Source organism: Panthera leo, chromosome B3 (genome assembly GCF_018350215.1).
Source record: "Panthera leo isolate Ple1 chromosome B3, P.leo_Ple1_pat1.1, whole genome shotgun sequence".
NCBI classification, from domain to species: Eukaryota; Metazoa; Chordata; class Mammalia; order Carnivora; family Felidae; genus Panthera; species Panthera leo.
This window is the reverse complement of record NC_056684.1, coordinates 122,914,696-122,933,483: the sequence shown is the minus strand read 5'-3', so window position 1 is coordinate 122,933,483 and position 18,788 is coordinate 122,914,696. Positions and strand designations below refer to the sequence as shown.

The following is an 18,788-nucleotide window of genomic DNA, read 5'->3' as shown; positions in this document are numbered from 1 at the left end:
GAAGAGGAGGAGAAAAGTACAGCCAACATGTATTGGTGCTTTGTAGGTGGTAAGTGCTGGGTACTAAGCACTTTGTCTAGAGTATCTTATTACGCTCTCCAGTGACACGAAGAGGTAAGTAATTATGACTATCCATTTCACAGATTAAAAGAAAAAAAAAACTTAGCTCATACAAGTGAAATAATTTACCCAAGGTCACATATTAGGTAATGAAAAGACCCTGATGTCCAACTTAGGTTAACTATCTCTGAGACCCAAGCTCTTAACTACATTAATTGTTTTTAAAGGGTTACTTCTCAGACCATCACCCGGGAAGTTGTTAGAAATACATATTATTGGGCCCCAGACCTACTGAATTAGAAACCTAGGAAACAGGTATAAATTTGTGTTTGCACAAGCTTTCAGGAAATTGTGAAACAGCCTCAAATTTGAAAACCAGTATACTGCATCATGCCGCTGCTACAGGTTTATAAGAAAGTGTATTCAAAAGCAGCGTTCATATGCCAAATGATGCAAAACAAAATTATTTGAAAGATAGGAAGAGAATATTAGAAATTAACTTTATTTAAAATTTCTTACTATTTCCATTTTTGTGTATCTTCCATAAGCAAGCAATATATAAGTACTCCATTCTCAAACATATTTTCTGGATATGAGTGAGCAATTGAAAACGTTTGGTGATCTTTATCATACAAATTACCATTACAATTTCTCTTTAGGTCAGCCTGAGGCCTCTCTTTAACCATCCTCTCCTTTTCATTTCTATCTTCTGCCTAACCTTGGGATTATATATATAAACCTGCACCTTTGGAATTATCTGAGCTAACAGGAAAAACTCCTAGAGAGCCTCAGCAAAGGAGGTGAGCCCTTTGACTCATCAAATGTATTACTCAGGATCTGATGCAAAAAAAAGCAGTTGCCAGAGTAAAAATATATCCACTGCAATAAGTGCACATTTCACAATTTCCAAGCAAAGCCTCACACAGGCAGAGAATGTTGAAATGTATGCATGCAGAATCCTAAGGATGCATGTTCAAAAGAGACTCGTGACTACAAAGGGTTTGTCTTCTGGGTGGCAAGACATTTTGTATTTATTCATGAGGGGTGGAAGCAGCACAGACCGTCACTCCTAACACAAAGCTATTAGGATATGACATGAGAAAGTTCAAGACAATTACTAACACTAGGGGAGCAGCACTGCTGCTGGGTCTCTGCAGCTCCTATATGCCATGTGGTTCCCCCATGTGGAGATGAAAGGAGGTTCATGGTCATGTTCTCAGTGGGTCTTAAACTTGAGCATTGTGTAGTACAAGTTTCATTAACAATGGCAAATCAGGACAGCTTCTTTCAAAGGATAAAAGTTTCTGAGAAGTCCACGGGGCTCCCTGACCAAACAGCTCTTAGCAGACAATGGATTAGTAATTCAATTGTACTCAAGAATCAGAAACACATGGCAGGCTTTCCCTTGAAAGGCAGAACAGCAAAAACTTTGGGAAAACAGAATAATTCCTTGCATGTTGACTGAACCTGAAGACAAAGGCTCTTCCATGCTTTTGCCTTTCCCTCTAACTAGATAAATTTTCACCATTTTCCAAGGACCAGCTCGAATGCCTCCCCCGTATAAAATATCCCCTACTAATTTCAAACAATTTTCCTGCTTCTTAGTGGCCACAGCACTTACTATCTGCATCATTAACATTTACATCTGATAATATTCAATTTAACACTTTATCACACATTGTGCTGTCCTCTGCCTATATAATCCTCTAATTGTTTCTTTCTTTCTTTTTTTTTTTAGTATTTGTCCCCAAAAGATTGAACGCTGCCTGCTGTTAGAAATCATAATGTGCTTTGATTATATCCTTGCTGCATTAGTTTACTGTGCCAGATACAGAGAAAGCATTTTCAGTAAATGTGGGGCTGGTCTGAATTACAGCACTCCGATTTGCCTATGTCTCATACAGTCAAAACCTGAGCATGGGTGAATGTCTGTGCTCCGCAAAGTGAGCAACCTGTCCTATTTGTTGAAGGTTGGTCAGAAACCCAAAACAGAGGGAATTACAGGTTATTTTCAAATACCAAAGGATTTGTTTCACATGCACAAAGGGGTGACTGCCATGTAGAATCAGATAACCCTCGAAGACTGACTCCACTGTAATCACCTCAGAAGCAAGAGCCACTTCAGTGAGGGAGGACCAGAAGAACCTTCAATGACTTTTCATTTATCTGAGAGACTAAACTTGAACTTCCTATCAAGGCTGAGACCCTAGGGCCCCTGCCCCGTTCTCCAGCCTCATTTCCTACTATTGGCCCCCAACTCTTAGTGCTCCCGCCATCCCTTTCTCCTTCCAGTTCCTCTCTACCACAGCGGTGCTCACAGTGTGGGCCCCAAGTCAGCAGCACCTGTATCACCTAGGAGCTTGTGAGACATGTACCTTTTCAGGCTCCACCCAGAGTTACTGGCTAGGGGCAGGGCTCAGGAATCTGAGCTGTAACAAGCCCTCTGGGTGTTTCTGAGACCTGCTTATATCCTAGGACCTCTGCTGTAACACTTCAAGACCATCCCTACCTTCAAGGTCTACCTACAGACCTTCAAGGTCTGCTCTATCTACAGCCTGAAATGTCCTTCCCGCAGATTTTTGGTATAAAGCAAAAGCTCAGAAAATATTGTTAAATAAAAAAAGAACAAAAGAGCCAAGAAAAAAAAATCATTCTTTTAGGACTCAAAGCCAAGAGGTTTTCCTAACTAACAATTTATCCGTAAAATTTACCAATATCATATCATACAAGCAATTTTCTACTTGGAACCACTTTTGGGGGGAGGTAGTGGTGGTGATGGTGGTATTTAATTGACCACATTTCCTCCCTTGATTTAACTACTAAACTCATTCGATCTCACCAGATATTGAGACAAGAACTCTCATGTCCCCAGTGTCCAAGGACAGTACGAACTGCTGAATAAGTAAGAGTTTGGAGTAGACTCTTAAAACACTTCCTAGATGAAAATATAAGCTCCTATTCTTATTTCAAACTCCTTAAAGTACATCCTTCCCTGAACAGATTATATTTTATACTTTATCTATTTTTCATAGATAGCAGGGTCTCCAAAATTAGAGAGAGAGAGAGAGATTAAAGAAACATACCAAAATGCTCTGAAAAAAAAAACAAGAACATCTTCAACGATGCTTTTAAATGCACACCACTGATATAAAATGATCTTATACAAATCAGAGAGAGGATATAACAATAACAAGAGATTTACATAGCACTTCTTATGTGCCAGACATTGTACTAAGTGTTTTTCAGATATTAATTCAATTAATTTTCATAAACACATGATGAAGCAATTACAATTAAAAGTATTAAAGAATTAGAACAGAGGAATGCTTTTATCATGGAAGATATCCAGAACTTCAAAAATAAAGGAATTCTTGGAGGCACCTGGGTGGCTCAGTTGGTTTTGGCTCAGGTCTTGATTGCATGGTTTGTGAGTTTGGGCCCCACATGGAGCTCTGTGCTAATGGTGCAGAGCCTGGTTGGGATTCTCTCTCTCTCCTCCTACTCTCTCTGCTACTCTCCTGCTTGCTCTCTCTCTTTCAAAATAAGTAAATAAACTTAAAAAATTACAAAAATAAAAGAATTTTTTCACTGATGATCAAGTTGAAAGGAAAGGATTTTAGAAAAGTAAATTAAGACATAGAGTAGGAGCTTAGGTGCCTTTTTTTTTCTTTTTTTTTTGGCAAGGCCCCATACCTAACAAGTAGCAGGGTAAGGTCTCAAACCCAAGTTTTCCAACTCCATAGTTGAGCCACCTACCCTCTATGGATATGTGTAAGCCAGAGGGTGTGTCTGTTTGTGCGTGTGTGTGCATGCATGCATGCGCATATTCCCATTGGATTAACAAGAGAAACTTAAATAAGGTATCTCTAATCTACAACCAAAGATGACATTTTAATGTAAAAATGTATGTTTTTTTGAGAAAAATTCCCAAAGGCCATTTCAATTCAAAATTCAATTAAAATTAACAGGAAGATCTAGTTTGACCAAATATATATAATACCAGAACAAAAATCTGTATCAAATGCATACTTATAAATAAAACATATTCCTAAGAACTCAATAATAATTTTGTCCAAAGCATTTTTCTAAATCAGCCTAAAATTTCAAATATTCTAAGATAACATAAACTTTCAGAATTATATATTTAGAAGTTCTCAAAATTATTATTAATAGTTTAAAACTGTACTAAACCTTTAGGAAACCCTTGTATAGAGATGATGAATACTACTTTTGCATTTGATATGTAACCAATTCTCACTAAAATTGGCACATATTCTTTGGAGAAAAGGCAGCAACATCTTTATAGTAGGAAGGGACAAGGCAACAGAAGCAACCATGAAAAAACTAAGCAAGCCCTCAATGATGCTTGTACTTCGGTTTCTAACTCCCAGTTCTGTTTTTAGTTCACAGAAAAAGCATCACATTGAGTCTTTTTTTTTTTCCCAGATGATACCTCCGGCTGCCACAAATTTCCCATCACTCTGCTTGAACTTGGGATTGGTTTTTTCTCTTTAAGAACTGTCTCAGACAGTCATTTCATGCCTGTTACTGCTAAAATCAGTACATGCAAACTGATTCAGTCAACTCCTCTTCATGGTCTAGAAAACCAAAAGTTGACAGACTTGTCTTTTATGACTTGCAAGTCCTTGAGATAAAGTGCTGCCTGAAGCAAAGGACACTTATACTAGAGTGTATTTTCCCTCTATTATTGCCCAAGTAGCACTTAACCAAACCTATGACTCAAACATTCCAATTTAACATAGATATTGCTAAACTAGCACCAGCTGTCTTGGCCATATTGGGGTGGTAAGATTGGTGATGAGGGGAGTCCGGGAATGATACATCTGTTCTGATTCCCTACATCCATTTATGCTAAAGGGCCAAGAGTGGTGGCCCAGTGGTAGGCATGAGGCAAGGCTGGTTTAATAATATCCATTGTCTTTAATCACAAAACATGAGGTGTTTGTCAAAGGATTCAGAATCTATGAGTGAAATCTGAATGTGGAAGCATCATCACAGTAGACCTCTGTGCCAGCCAAAGGGTTGGTCTGTCCCTTACCCAGTAGAGCTACTGTGGGAGGAGCCTTATGAGAGTTGCCATGACTGTCCAGAGACATCCCATCTGTCACCTGCAACTTTATTTTCTACTCTTGATAACTTTTGTACTTTTACATTTTCAAATTTACATTGTTTCACAGAGGAAGAAGGAGTGAGCAGTAATCAAGTGGGAAAGAAGAAGAAGAAAGAATGGAAAAAGCAAGATGAATACGCATAGATATATGTATTTGTGCATGTGTATGTGCATATATGCACAAGACCCTTACCAGTTTTCTGAGCAATCTATAGTCTCAACTGCTAAAATATAAGGATTTAAATGCTGAAGCTTCAGGGACAGTGTTTGTGACATTAGGGATAGTCTATTTAGTTAACTGCACATAAATCTTGGTCCTTGAAGCAAAGATCCCTCTGTGCTCCCAGAGTGATTCTATATTTATAGTGTTGGGTTCTCTTGGCTTTTCTGAAGATAGTCATTTACAGACAGCATAAGATTCATCCCCTTTAATGGGCAGAAACCCAATTCACTTCTATTTAATTTCAAAATAAGAAAGCAATGATCCTTAAATGTGTCAAGTGTCCTTCATAGAGAGCTACCTGAGAAGTGAATGCTCTAGTTCCCATTTTACAGAAGATTAAGCAAAGTCAGAGAATAGGGTCCTAAATATTATTATAAAATTTCATTGGCAGAAAGACCCAAGAGCAGCCATGTTTCCAAGATGTTACTTTTTTGTATTGAAGGCAATTCCCGCGCTCAGAAAGGCATCACAACTGCACCTAGCAAGCATGCTCAGGTGTTTATGGTTTCCTCTTCTCAAATGAGGGTTCAAAAATGTCACTTGGTTAGGATGAGGAGTGAAAAAAACTAATAATAAAATCTAACATTTTGGGGACACTGAGGAGAACAGAGGTATTACTAAAACTGCTCCAATCACTCCAGCCCTCTCATCGTATACTGAGTATAAAACAAGTCAAGATGGGCATGGACATTGGTTGAAACCAAGATGCCCTCATGAGATCTTTACCTCCAATGGCCTTTGATCAGCTCTGTGTAGGTAAATACTTAACAACCACAACCACCACCACAACAAAACCCTGATCCATAACATTTCTATAACCTGATTTCCATAATGTAAAATTCTCCCACCACAGCCAATTTCAAGCTAATACATGTTACATGATGTCAACCAGTGTGCAAAATTCCTGAAAATTCCTACACTGGTACCAGTTCTAGTACAGCACTTCCCTTGATGGTCACTGAACTGCAAAGTATGTATACTTTCTGAGTAAAGCAATTTATTCATGTGACCTTCCATGACAATGGAGGGGTAGCAGTGGATGACTGCTTCTGATGGAGTATTTGTCAAGGTCTACAATCATAAAATATTCTTGCTCAATCCACCCTATTTTCAGAGGGTGCCTGGGCCATAAAGGTCAAATGATTAGATCATTTTTTCTTTTTAAAATAATGAAAAGCTTGTCAAAAAGTCAATGTTGCCCCGAAAAACGTAAACTGAGGCCTCATTTTCTGATTTCCCTTCTTTTCTCAGCACTGGTGTAGTGATGTGTTGGGGTAGTAGAGGGCATTTCTAAAAAGAGAGAAAAGAGGTTTCAAAGGGCAAGCTGAATGAAAAGATAGCTGATTTTAAAATACTTTGTTTTAAATAACATTGTGCAAATATCATCTATAACTTAGTGAAATAGTATTGACATAGACACCATCTAACATAAAATCAGCTAGAGGACATTCTCAGGCACCATTTGGTCACCTATGTGGTGCCTCTGCTACAGAAATAGGAAAGTCTGGACTCACACCCTTTGGCACAGTAGGAAAGAGGTCATAGGCTTTAAAACTTAGCTTTATCACTTACTAGCAATGTGACCCTGGGCTAGCCACCTAAATTCTCTGAACCCATCTGTAGAATAGAGATAGAAATCATCACTACCTCATATGATGTGAGGATTAAATGAGATAACATATGCAAACCCTATAAAGTCATCTTTAGGTCACAAGGTCATGGTCACAATGGAGACACAATATACCAAGTCTTTAGCATATGTATACACTAGGTAAACTTTCAATGAAGGGCATTATCAACTCTGTTGGAAAGGAAAATCAAGTTCTATCCATTTTAGTTGGGTGTATAGTTGGTCAGGAGTCCAGAATCAAGACACATTAAGGTAGTAAGTCCTAACTGCCCAGCTCTCTTTTGAGAAGCCTCTGTCATGCAGTGCTGAGAGACAAAAGGCAAATTTAATTCCTGTGTTTCATTATTTCCTATAATTCAAATCACTTCCTTTAGTATTTTTTAATGTTTATTTATTTCTGAGACAGAGATGGAGCACAAGTGGGGGAAGGGCAGAGAGAGAGGGAGACCTAGAATCCAAAGCAGACTCCTGTCAGCACAGAGCCCGATGCAGGACTCGAACTCACACACAGTGAGATGATGCCCCGAGCCAAAGTCGGTCGCTCAACCAACTGAGCCACCCAGGTGCCCGGCAAATCACTTCTAAGAGACTGATTTCGATTAGGTCCAATGCTACATTTTATTATGTAAAATATGATGGAGAATATGAGAAAGCCCTTAGCTTTGGGGAAAATTAAGTGGGGAACTATACTTCTCACATTAAAAAAAAAAAGTTGGAGAATTTAAATTCCCTTTACCTGTTGAAGCGTTTGATGCCAACTCTTATCTAAAATTACTTAAAACAATCCTCACATTTTTAAGGCATCAAAGCCCCATACATTCATTGACTTATGCAAGATACAAAACATTCAAAACCACATCTAATCAATTCTTGGTACCCCCAATCCACCTGCCCACCATTTGGGCAGAAGAACAAATCACATTTCTAGAAAAGAAATATTTAACAAGATTAAATTTATTTTAATAAATTAATAAATTTAATAATAATAAATAATAAATAATAATAAATAAAATAAATTTATTTAATAAATTTATTAAATTTATTTATTAACAATTTACATATTTAACAAGAAATAGAGCCTTTTAAGGGGAATTATAGTGGAAAGTGGGGAAACGTATTCTTATTAATCATCCACCCCAATAAAAAGCTATTCTTTTATTTTTTATAGTTTATAACTCATCTGTTTCACTACCAACAGGTCAAATTTAATGTTTCTCTCATAGTTGTATGACCCCTTTCTTATTTGATAGCTTTTAAGGGATATCTCTAGGAATACCCCTCTTATAATAAAAAGGAATTAGAAAATTACTTCTGAAAGGTCCATAGATATTGTCACTGTATTCAAGGGACCCTTGAATCTCAGGGTACTTCCTGATATGAAACACATAACATAGGGTAGAAGGGAAACAACCAGGAGAAAAAGATTATTTTCTTCCTCATTCCTCAGAGGTCTCCTCTGGGAAACATGTTTACCTCCTTAGCCACCTAAAGTAACAAGTATCAGGTTAAAGCCTATTCCCTCAACCTTGGAACATGCTACTTCCCTCCTAACTCTGCTCTCTGTTTTTCAGTTCCTGTCCTTCACATCCATTCTCCACCTGGTGTCAGAGTGATCTTGATAAAATGAAAGCTGACCAAGTCTCTGTCCTCCTCATAGTGCCCTCAGGGTAATGCCCAACTCCTCACACAAAAAGGCAGTCATCACCTGCCTCCATCCTATGTTCTAGCTTCACCTTTGATCACATCTCCATATGCAAATTATTTCAGCCAAACTGAGCTTCACATTGGTCCTCAGACTGGCCAAACTCTTGAATGTGTTTCTACCTGTCACGTACCTCAAACATGTTATCCTTCCAACTTGGCTCAAACTCTGCCTGAGAAATACACCTGAGCACCTACCATGACCATCCAACCCCCATAGTCCAGCAGCCCTCCTCTGTGTTCACACAGCATGCTCCTTCTCTTCTAGAAAATCAATGTTCGTTCTGCATTGTCCTTCCTGGAGGATCCCATTCGAATGCATCTGAAGTCAAGCTGTATCACACTGGTAATCCCAGTGCCCAGCTGAGTGCCTGATACATAGGAGTAGGTATGTTCCCATTAAACTTAACACAATCACACAAATGACACCACCCCAAACACAGTGGTAAGAGGACTCAGGCAATTGATCTGTCTGGACTCATCATGCCACTTCCTAGACCCCACTATTATAGTGTTTTCTGAATACCATTTGCCTTTACATTTCAACCTGTCTCTCATCTCTTTGTCATATGTTTTTACTGCCCTTCACACTTCATGGTAATGAGTACTATCTGTGCCCACAGGTTGTAGCTAAAAGAGCCAGCATGAGTAATGATCCAAACCCCAATGTCAGGAGAATAAAAAGTAAAAGGCATTTACATCCTAAAGGTCTTTTGCCACAATATGGGGAAAGAGTACAATGACCCAAAATAATTATAAAGGATAACCGCTCCTGCCACAAAGTGACTGTCCAGTCATCAAGAATGGAAGAGCATTTGGGTCAATACAGTAATAACATGAAAAAACTGATGATTTCACTGATTCTACAAATGGGCAAATTAAGATATTCCAAACTATTATGTCCCTAAACCTGTACTATACTTTGGCTAATAATTTATAATAGGCATAGAAATCAACCATTTCTTTGTAGGATTCCTACAAACCCTTTTTCCTTTGAATGGCAAATTTAAGATCATTTTGCAACATCGGGAGCCGCTATGTAAAAAGGCCTGTGCTAGATTCTGGGGGTTCAAAATACACATAGTTCTTATCGTAAAGAATAAAGTCTGGGAGGAAATACAGTTCTCTAGTTGTATCTAATAAATCTGATCATAACGAGCTTTGACAATCTTGGATTATCTCTTATTGTAGATTAAATACTATCCCCTTCCCCCCTCCTCCATTACAGAGTGTCAGTCGGTAGACCTATTTTGACAAGGAGGAGAATTTCTGAAAACAATAGCCTTTAGTAATACTGAAAGGCCTCTTAACATTCTTTGAAATTGGAAGCAAAAAAAAAAAAAAAAGCAAGCAATAAAAAGAAAAAAAATGGAAAGCTATTTTACAGCTACCTTGGACTTCAAAATACTAATCCAGTGTATGTTGTTTTCATTAATTTTATTATATATCAGCATATATGCAAATCTGCTAAGAAGTGATGGAAAAAAAGTTATAGAAAAATGGTTAGAGAAAAACCTCATTTAGTTGATGTCCACCCAAGAGATGGACACTTGTATTGGTTACCCACATAACAGACAGCAAGTCACAGCAAAGTAAATGATCCTTTAGGTGAAGAGCAGTATTTTTTAAAGCTACCCTGTTAACTACTTTTAACAATTTTTGCTGGTTGCAAACTCGCAGAAGCCATTCGACGCTCAATCCCCTGCTGAACTATCAGCCAAAAGATGCCTAAAATGCCTTCCTGGTTTGCCATTCTGAATCAAGTAGCCTGACACAACTTGACCAGTGGTCCGTTACAGACTTTGGATGGTGCCCCTCCAAATGGTAGAAGAAGCAGTGTCTGTGGGAGATATTCACTGACGTCTAACAAGCAGGCTTTTTAAAGGGTATTCAGGATAAAACGGACACATCCTCTTCTTCCCCAAGAGTACTTTTTCCTTTAGCTCACAAAACAGGAAATTAAAGTGCTCAACCAAAATCCCTGATAGGAAACATAAATCTCTAGAACGTTTTAATGACATTGATATCTCCCAAATGCCTAGAAATATTTCTTTAAAATGAGTTAAGAGAAAATGACATTCTCTTTCATAAGGCCCAAGCCCTCAAAAGTCCTGAGAAATGACCTCCCCGACCCAAAAAATTATAAATTAAGAACTGGAGTGGTCTTTTTTTTTTCTTTTTCTCTTTCCAAGTGTTGCCTTCCTCTAGTGACTACATCAAGAAGAGCCAACCCATCCGCGGCAACTACTTGGAGAGGTATTAACCATTTCCAGAAGTGGATTAATGTGTTCGTGAGTTGTCACAATACAGGATGCTGTTAAACCTCTTTAGTCCCTTGAAAATGGAATCATGTTCTCATCCCTAAAAAGTCTTGCTTTTGTTGTTTTGCACTCATTGATCTGGGTTTTCTGCCACTGTTTCTGAAGAACATGTGGTTCAGCCCCCTCCCCAAAACTGATGCTGTCCAAGAGGTGTGACAGCTTGGAGGCCCTTAAAGAAAAGATACCGAGGGTTACACAGGGCATCTCTCAGTCCAAAGTGGTAATGGGAACAAGAACCTTCTCTACCTTGCAGGTCAGCTTTGGTCAACGCAACTTTGTTAGCAAAAGAACAGAAAAGCGAAAACAATAACCAGAGGTTAGTAACAGGTAGAGTAAACCAGGGCAACATTACAGAAATGAAAATACAATTGGCATAACCAACATCACTCAAAAAGACAATCAAAATGCTCTACAGGTTCTCCAGAGACAGCACAGACAGGTGATGCATGGACCAGGGCAGAGCAGGCCTCATCAGAGCCACGTCAGCAGAGCAGGGGTGGGAGAACACTGGGCTTGACAAAGCAGAAGCAGTGGTAACAAGAGCCTTCCCACATCCACACAGCCAACCCCAAGGCATATGGTCCAGAAAAATGATTCTCCATGAGTCAGAATAAACATCAAGAAATAAAGGCAGTGTGTGGCCAGACTGAAAGACACGTGTGCACAACCAGACCAAGCCCACAAAATTCTGAACATCTAGGAGTTAAGTATGGAAGAGTCACTTGGGAGCACTCCTTGTAACCTGTGGAAAATGCCACCAGGGAATGTGGCACTAGAACTGGGCACGTGCATGAAGGTGACTTGGGAACTCCAAAGAGCTCCATTTGTTTGATTTGTAGGAATATAGCGAAACCCAAATGGCTGTGAGCAAAAAAGCACCAAACCAATGTCCTTTTTATTTATTCGTGCCAGTCTTGAAATGAAGCACGTGTGTTTCTCTCAGATGTTTACCATCTGCAATAGTGGAATCGCATTTCCAGCCAATACATGCCTTGGTCTCACTGCAAAGCTGGCCTCAAGATAGAAAGAGAGATTTACCAGCTGAGACTAGAACCAGACATTATTTCAAAATTCCTAGCCCAAATTAAGAGGCTGCAAGTCATAGCCAGATGTTGGCTAGGTTGTCTGGAAATTGAGCTTAACTTCTGAAATATATATCCCGCATATATTAGAGACGTAAAATCAAAACATAGTTCAAGATTTTTTTCTTTCTTACTACAAACAGTTGAGAGGCAGAGTAGGGGATTAATATGCTTTTTTAAAATAATTTTGGACTCTTTGCACTTAGATATACAAGGGAAAGTAATACAATTACTACTTAGGGATCTTGAAAGATCATTATCAATGACTTTGACAAAACATATGATATATTCTGGCCTATGTACCCCAGACAGTGAGGATAAAACACATTTACCATCTTGAAGAGATGCAGCTCTTTGGTTTTAGTAACAGATCCTCATCCCCTACCTATTTATTGTTCTACATACAGAAATGATACATCAGGAAATGTATTCTATTTCCTATGATTGCCATGCTGCACAATACTGAAAGGCCTTCTCAAGGGGTCCATAGAATGAACAGAGATTCAGAATGAGAATGACATCTGTCTGCAGTCTCTCTAAGGTTCTGTGTTCCTCATTCCCTCCTCCCCGTCTTCTTTAGCTTCATTTCCACAGTGCCCTAAAAGGCTCCTGGGACCTCTTATAAGGGCTTATGCACATGGTGTAAACTTCCAATGGCAGTAATTTATGCCTTAACCCACTTTTTGGTCATTTTTCCTGGCCACTTAGGCTAATTATCCAAGTCATCGGTGTACAATAAACAAGGACGTTCCTCCCGAGCACTCACCCCCCCACTTCATCCCACCCAGTGGGGCGGTCATAATGCTCCATAGGTAATCACTGCAATTATCTCCATGGCAATAGAGTGCAGGGTTATTAGGCCCAGGGGACTTGCCACAAATTCGGATGGCAGAACCATCAAGTCACAATATCCGGTGCTGGACAATCACCCATACTCAGAGGAAGGTCGGGCCCCACCATAATGCATGTGATGAGTCATGCCAAACTACACACAGAGATACAGGTAGGGATGGGAACATTTTCCCCAATTTGATGGGTAATTTCCTTTTGCTAATGCTCTCACTGCTTCTCCTGAAGTTCTCTTAAGTGAACTCCATTCCCCCTTTATGCTATATCTTTTAAGCCACCCTTATAAAAGTTAGTTTAGACGTCCTTTTAATCCAGTACAACAGTTTTAGTTCCTTATACCCCAATTTTTTTATACTCTATAGAACTATGCTTCCAATGCAGTAGCCACAGATACATGTAGCCACAGAGCACTTGAAAGGTGTGTAGTCTGAATTAAGGTGTGCTCCAAGTGTAAAATACACACTCGGTTTTGAAGGTTTAACGTGAAAAAGGAATGTAAAATGTATTATTAATAATTTTATACCATTACACGCTGACGTGATAATACTTTGGATATGCTGGGTTAAGTTAAATAACATAAAATTAAAATTAACCCTACCTGTTACTTTATATCTTTTTTACAAGTAGCTAGAATACTAGGAAATTTAAAATTACATATGTGACTCACATTATGTTCCTATCAAGCCACGCTGCTACAGAGTTAAATGGATGATTCCTATTAACTTACAAATCTGAAAAGCGGATGGCATGATAATATTTAACATCTGAAGAGTACCGTATGCTTTTTAATGTGTGTATTTATGTTTTAATTAGGTATGATTAATTATTGCAGGATAACTGGAATTTCTGTCATCCCACAATCTTTGAAACTAAGATATTTGATTTAATTCCCAAATGTTACATTTATCCCAGCATTGCCTTTAATGCTGAAAGAAGTAAGAGCAAGCCAAGGAGACAAAAATTCTTGATTTAAATGACATCGTGCATTTTCAGGAGAAGAAAACAAAGTGGCTATTTTAAGTGCATGGTGATTCCCAACTTCCTGTCTTCTCAGGTACACAGACCATATGTGGTCCACTGGATATAAGAAATTCCTGGCCAAAGGAAAACTGGAGTGGACTATTCCATCTTATTACTAGATCACGTGGGAAGTTGACTCTTAGGCAAAGGGGAGTGACTTCCATACTGCAAGTCAGCTTGTGAAGCTGATGGGAAGCTTTTATAAAGGTAGCAGTGAACCCAGAATGAAAGCTGGTTAAAGAACAGAAGCAATAAATGAGGTTGAACTTAGGAGATGAGTGAATGGGTTTGACACAGTAAGTCAATGAGATAGAAAAAAAAAAAAAAAACAACACAATATGCTATTGCACATAGGACCATGAGGCTCAACCAGACAAAAGAATGCTAACTGGTCAGACAGACCAGTTAGCTAACTGGTCAGACAGACATCTTTGCCTTTCAAGTTAGGTAAGGGTCCCCTTTCCAACCTACCCAAGGACCCGGGGGGGGGGGGGGGGGGGCGGGGGGGAGTTGGGGGGGGGGACGGTGGAGGAGGGAGGCTGAAGTGGGGGGGGGGAGGAGGGAGGCTGAAAAGTGTTCGCTGCTTCCCTCTGCTGGTTAAACTAGACTGTTTTGTTATAAAGAACTGTTGAATACCAGAAGACCTGTAAAATTCAGTTAGTATCTTAAAGATATTAAGATATCTTTATCTTATATATATTATCAGAAACAGGCTGAGCATGGTTTTTTTTTGTGCTGCACTGATGGACATGCAATGTTATTAGATGTCTGTAATGAGATAATACGTGCAAATAATAATCTTACTGTTTATTGAGTACCTACTATGTATGTACCAGGCATTTTATGTATAGCTGATTTACAGATCTTATTTTCCAAAGCAAGTTTTATTGCCCCAATTTGCAGGTGAGGAGGATAGAGATCAGAGAAGTTAAGTAACTTGCCAAATGTCACACAATGAACAAGAGTCGCTATCTGGACCTAAATCCATGTCTTTTCTAACATCGACACCCATGCTGTTGCATGACATCGCACTAAGGAACTACCTAACAATGCCTGACATCTAGTAAGTATTCAATAAATGTTAGTTCCCTTCCCTTATCATGGCATTCTGACATCATTTTCCAACCTCCTGCTGAGTTTGCATTAGATGATGCAATAGCTATTAGAAACATTTCATTAATGGTGACACCCACATAAAAGTCTTCCATGTATAAAAACATAAATAAAAACCCCTACTGCCCTTTCAGCCATGCTGGAAGCAAAGGTACAAGTCCGGAGGAGTCTGATGTCAATGCCAGGGAAAGTCCTCTACTGGCAAGTATGTGACACTGGGAAGACATCTGCCAACATACATTCCCAGCGCCTGAGGCCCATGTCTTGACATACTGAGCCAGGGACAAGAGGACACCAATGATGACGCAACGTCAGATAACCAATGGGAATGAGAGATGACTGGTAAACCAAGTAAGAAGGCACTGGCAGAGGCAGCAAAGAGGCGTGGTGCTTGCGACAAGGCTGTAGCTTGAAAAGAAAAGAGGCCGTACCTTCACAGCCACGTTCTATCTGTCCACTCCGATGGAGGGCATCATTGATGAGGTCTGGCAGACGCCCATTCAAATCCACCGAGGCCAGACATCCCTGAAAGCCATCCCGGGAAGCCACCAATTTTGGAAGGTTGCTGTACATGCCTTGGGCCAGACCCGCCATGTAGAGGTCACCTGCAAAAGAAAGTAAGTAGCAAGAGCAAATGAGTAAAGGGTTAGAAACCATGTCAACTAAAGCTAATGCACCTTAGACTAGTATACTTCTTGGATAATGATAATAAAGCTGGGGACTTTATGCTGGGGGAACCAGCATAAACAACTAATTACCAGAGTTTCTACATTGTAGACAGAGGAAACTAACATTGCTTATGTCATTCATTTTCTGCATGCCATCTCACAAATTTTAATCACTATATTCAGTCTATGAGGTAGGTATTGTTCCCATTTTATGATGAAGTAAAGATTAACAGGATTTTCAACAAAACCACCACTTACTCACTGCTTTTTATGTGCTTGTTACCAATAATATGCTTAGGATTTTATAGACATTATCCCATCAAAAATCGTAACAGCCCATAAAGGTAGTAACAATTATTATCCTCATTTTGCAAAAAAAAAAAAAGTATACAGAAGCTGAACAAGGCTAAGAGATTTCATCAAAGTCACCCAGGCAGTAAGCGATTCAGCTGAGATTCCAAAACATATATATATATATCCTTTCCTCTATATTATGAGCCCCCACATTTTGACATTTATCACCTCACACTCAGCCCCCACATACCCCAGGTTTACAGAGAAAATGAACCATCCCTGGAAGAGTGGTTTAAGTAAAAATTGCATTTGGATATAATTTAATGTTGTTAAAATAGGATATGCATTATGTATCGAAAACACATAGCATTCCTAACTTGTAGTATACTTCTGCAAACAGCCTTTCTATTGTAAAAAATGTTCTAAAAAGGAAATCCTTCTTTACAGGTTTACCTTTCAAATCCAGATTTTTGGCACCATTGATAACCTGAGTCACCACTTTAGTGTCCACTTTCAAACTGTGGGTGTTACTGTTGTCTCGGGTGATGACGACGTTGTGCCACTGGTTGTCATTCAGGGGGCGGTCACTGTTGCCCTTGATCACATTGGGACCATTCCCGAGGTCAAACACATAGTGTATGTACCTGTGAGAAACAATAACCCCCCAGTGAGTTGAGACTCCCTAAAGTGGATTAATGGCAACCTATATACATAACTGACACTAAAGGCTTCACATCCCCCATGTTACCCTGGCATTATGCAGGAATAATAAAGCTTGATTTAGGATTGTAAAAATAATCCTAGCCTATCCTATCAGACCTTAATTCCATACTTACGTAATTCACTTCTCTAACACTATCTAAAAATCCAGAGTCACAAAGTAGTGTAGACAGTACATTCCAAAACACTAAGGGGTGGCATTTAAATTCAGTGGATCATGGATCTATTATCTGGTTCTGTTCTAGTTTTTGTTTTTATTTTAACCATTTTCCAACACACGGTAGTAAAATATCTTGCAGAAAGAACAGCTTTTAAAACGTTGCATAAATGAGCTAATGGTAATGCTGAAAATATCTATATTTCATTTCTTCCTATAGACTTGGTAGCTGAAGATAGCACTGACCCAGAGACAGATGCAATGCACCCTATATATCCTTCTTTTGCAAAAATAAGCTTCTCTCCTATAGGCTTAAAGGACTACATTTTACAGTAAAAAAAAAAAAAAGTCTGAGAATATTGAGTTAGTGGAATATCTTTAAATAAACTAATGAATTTCTCTTCCTTCCAGCCCTAACCGTTACATAGGTATTTTTAATCAATGAGGATGAGAGCATGTACTGGGAATAGAGAGTAGGGAACAGAATGGGTACTTTTTTTCATATCCGTATTTCATGCAGGGCTTGAGCTGAGATACCTGGTATAAACTATGTGAAGTGTTCTACTCACCCCTTGACTAGCTCAACTGCAATGAAGTCATTGCCATCACCACTGTTGAAGAGGATGAAGCCATCAGCTGAGGTGGTCTTGAACTGGAAGAAGAGGTGCATGGAGGTGTATGCCTGGAGGGTGGCCAGGCTCAGGTAGCTGCTCTTGGTCTTGAAGGTGACAGGGTCAGCAATGATGTTCCTCAGTCCAAAACGTGCCTTCAGCTCACAGTAATCAATGTCACCATTTTTGCACAAGTCAATGTAGAGCAGGCCATTGAACATGAGGCTCTGCAAGTGCCCAATGAAACTGGAGGGGACAACGGAGATGTAGCGTTTCTCAGTCATGATTCCAGTTTCGATATTGTGGAATTCCAAGCGGGTATGGTCCCCCACCATTGTACCTATGAACATCACAAAGGAGATACCAACAAGTCACCATGTTTTGTCACGGCATCCTTACTGTATCTTTTAGGTGTCCATGCAAAATATTCACTTCCAGGAAACAAAATACTCAATGTAGTATGGAGCCAATGTTCAGTCAGGAGGCTGACTCTTGACCCAGTCTGAGCTATATGCCCTGCATACCATGCTCTCATGCCGCAGCTCAGAATATTCCATCACATAACAGAAAATACGCAATTGTGGATAATTCCACTGACAGGGCAAAACCATCCATCTCCATTCAAAAAAAACAATTGGGTATGAAGCATACTATAAGCAGAAAAGTCTCTTGCCCTAAACCTTTTAAAGATACAACAAAAAAAGCATTAGGCATTCAGTACCAAATATTTATTGATGTAATAATTTACCACCTAGTACTTGTAGAAAGATTCTATTGTAGAACATTAATTTTTTTTCTGAGCAGCAACTGTTGCTATTTCTGATAAAACAGCTTCCATCTTTATTTTACCTTAAAACCATCTGGACTGGATAAAGCTGGCCCTAACCCAGCTCTTGAAATAATCAGGCTACCCAGACTGGACGTCTCCATATATTTTATGCCCCTAACCAAAGAGCATTGTCTATATGGACTAACAAGGTGGTCTTTAAACTTTATCATACCTCTGGCTCACATTAAGGGCTTCTTAACTCACAGTTCCCTAGGCCCTGCCCTCAGAGTTTATCATTCAAAAGTCTGGGGTGTAGCCTGAGAATATGCATTTCTAACAAGTTCCAAGGTGATGCTTATATAGCTGGTCTAGGAACCACCCTTAGAACCAAGGGATTAGCAGCAACATAAACTGGAGTATTCAGTAATTATTCAGTAAT

At 39.2% G+C, this 18,788-nt stretch overlaps 1 protein-coding gene across 9 annotated transcripts in view; it reads right to left on the bottom strand.

The window, feature by feature from the left end:
• Window positions 1–18,788, bottom strand: part of NRXN3 (neurexin 3) — a 1,573,300-nt gene that overhangs the window by 794,456 nt on the left and 760,056 nt on the right. For all 9 annotated transcript variants that reach the window (XM_042943952.1, XM_042943953.1, XM_042943951.1 and 6 more), the window contains 3 exons: window positions 17,539–17,920; window positions 16,546–16,736; window positions 15,562–15,735 (listed from right to left, as the gene is read on the bottom strand). In XM_042943952.1, coding sequence (XP_042799886.1) covers window positions 15,562–15,735; window positions 16,546–16,736; window positions 17,539–17,920 — 747 coding nt within the window. The remainder of the gene's footprint in view (window positions 1–15,561; window positions 15,736–16,545; window positions 16,737–17,538; window positions 17,921–18,788) is intronic.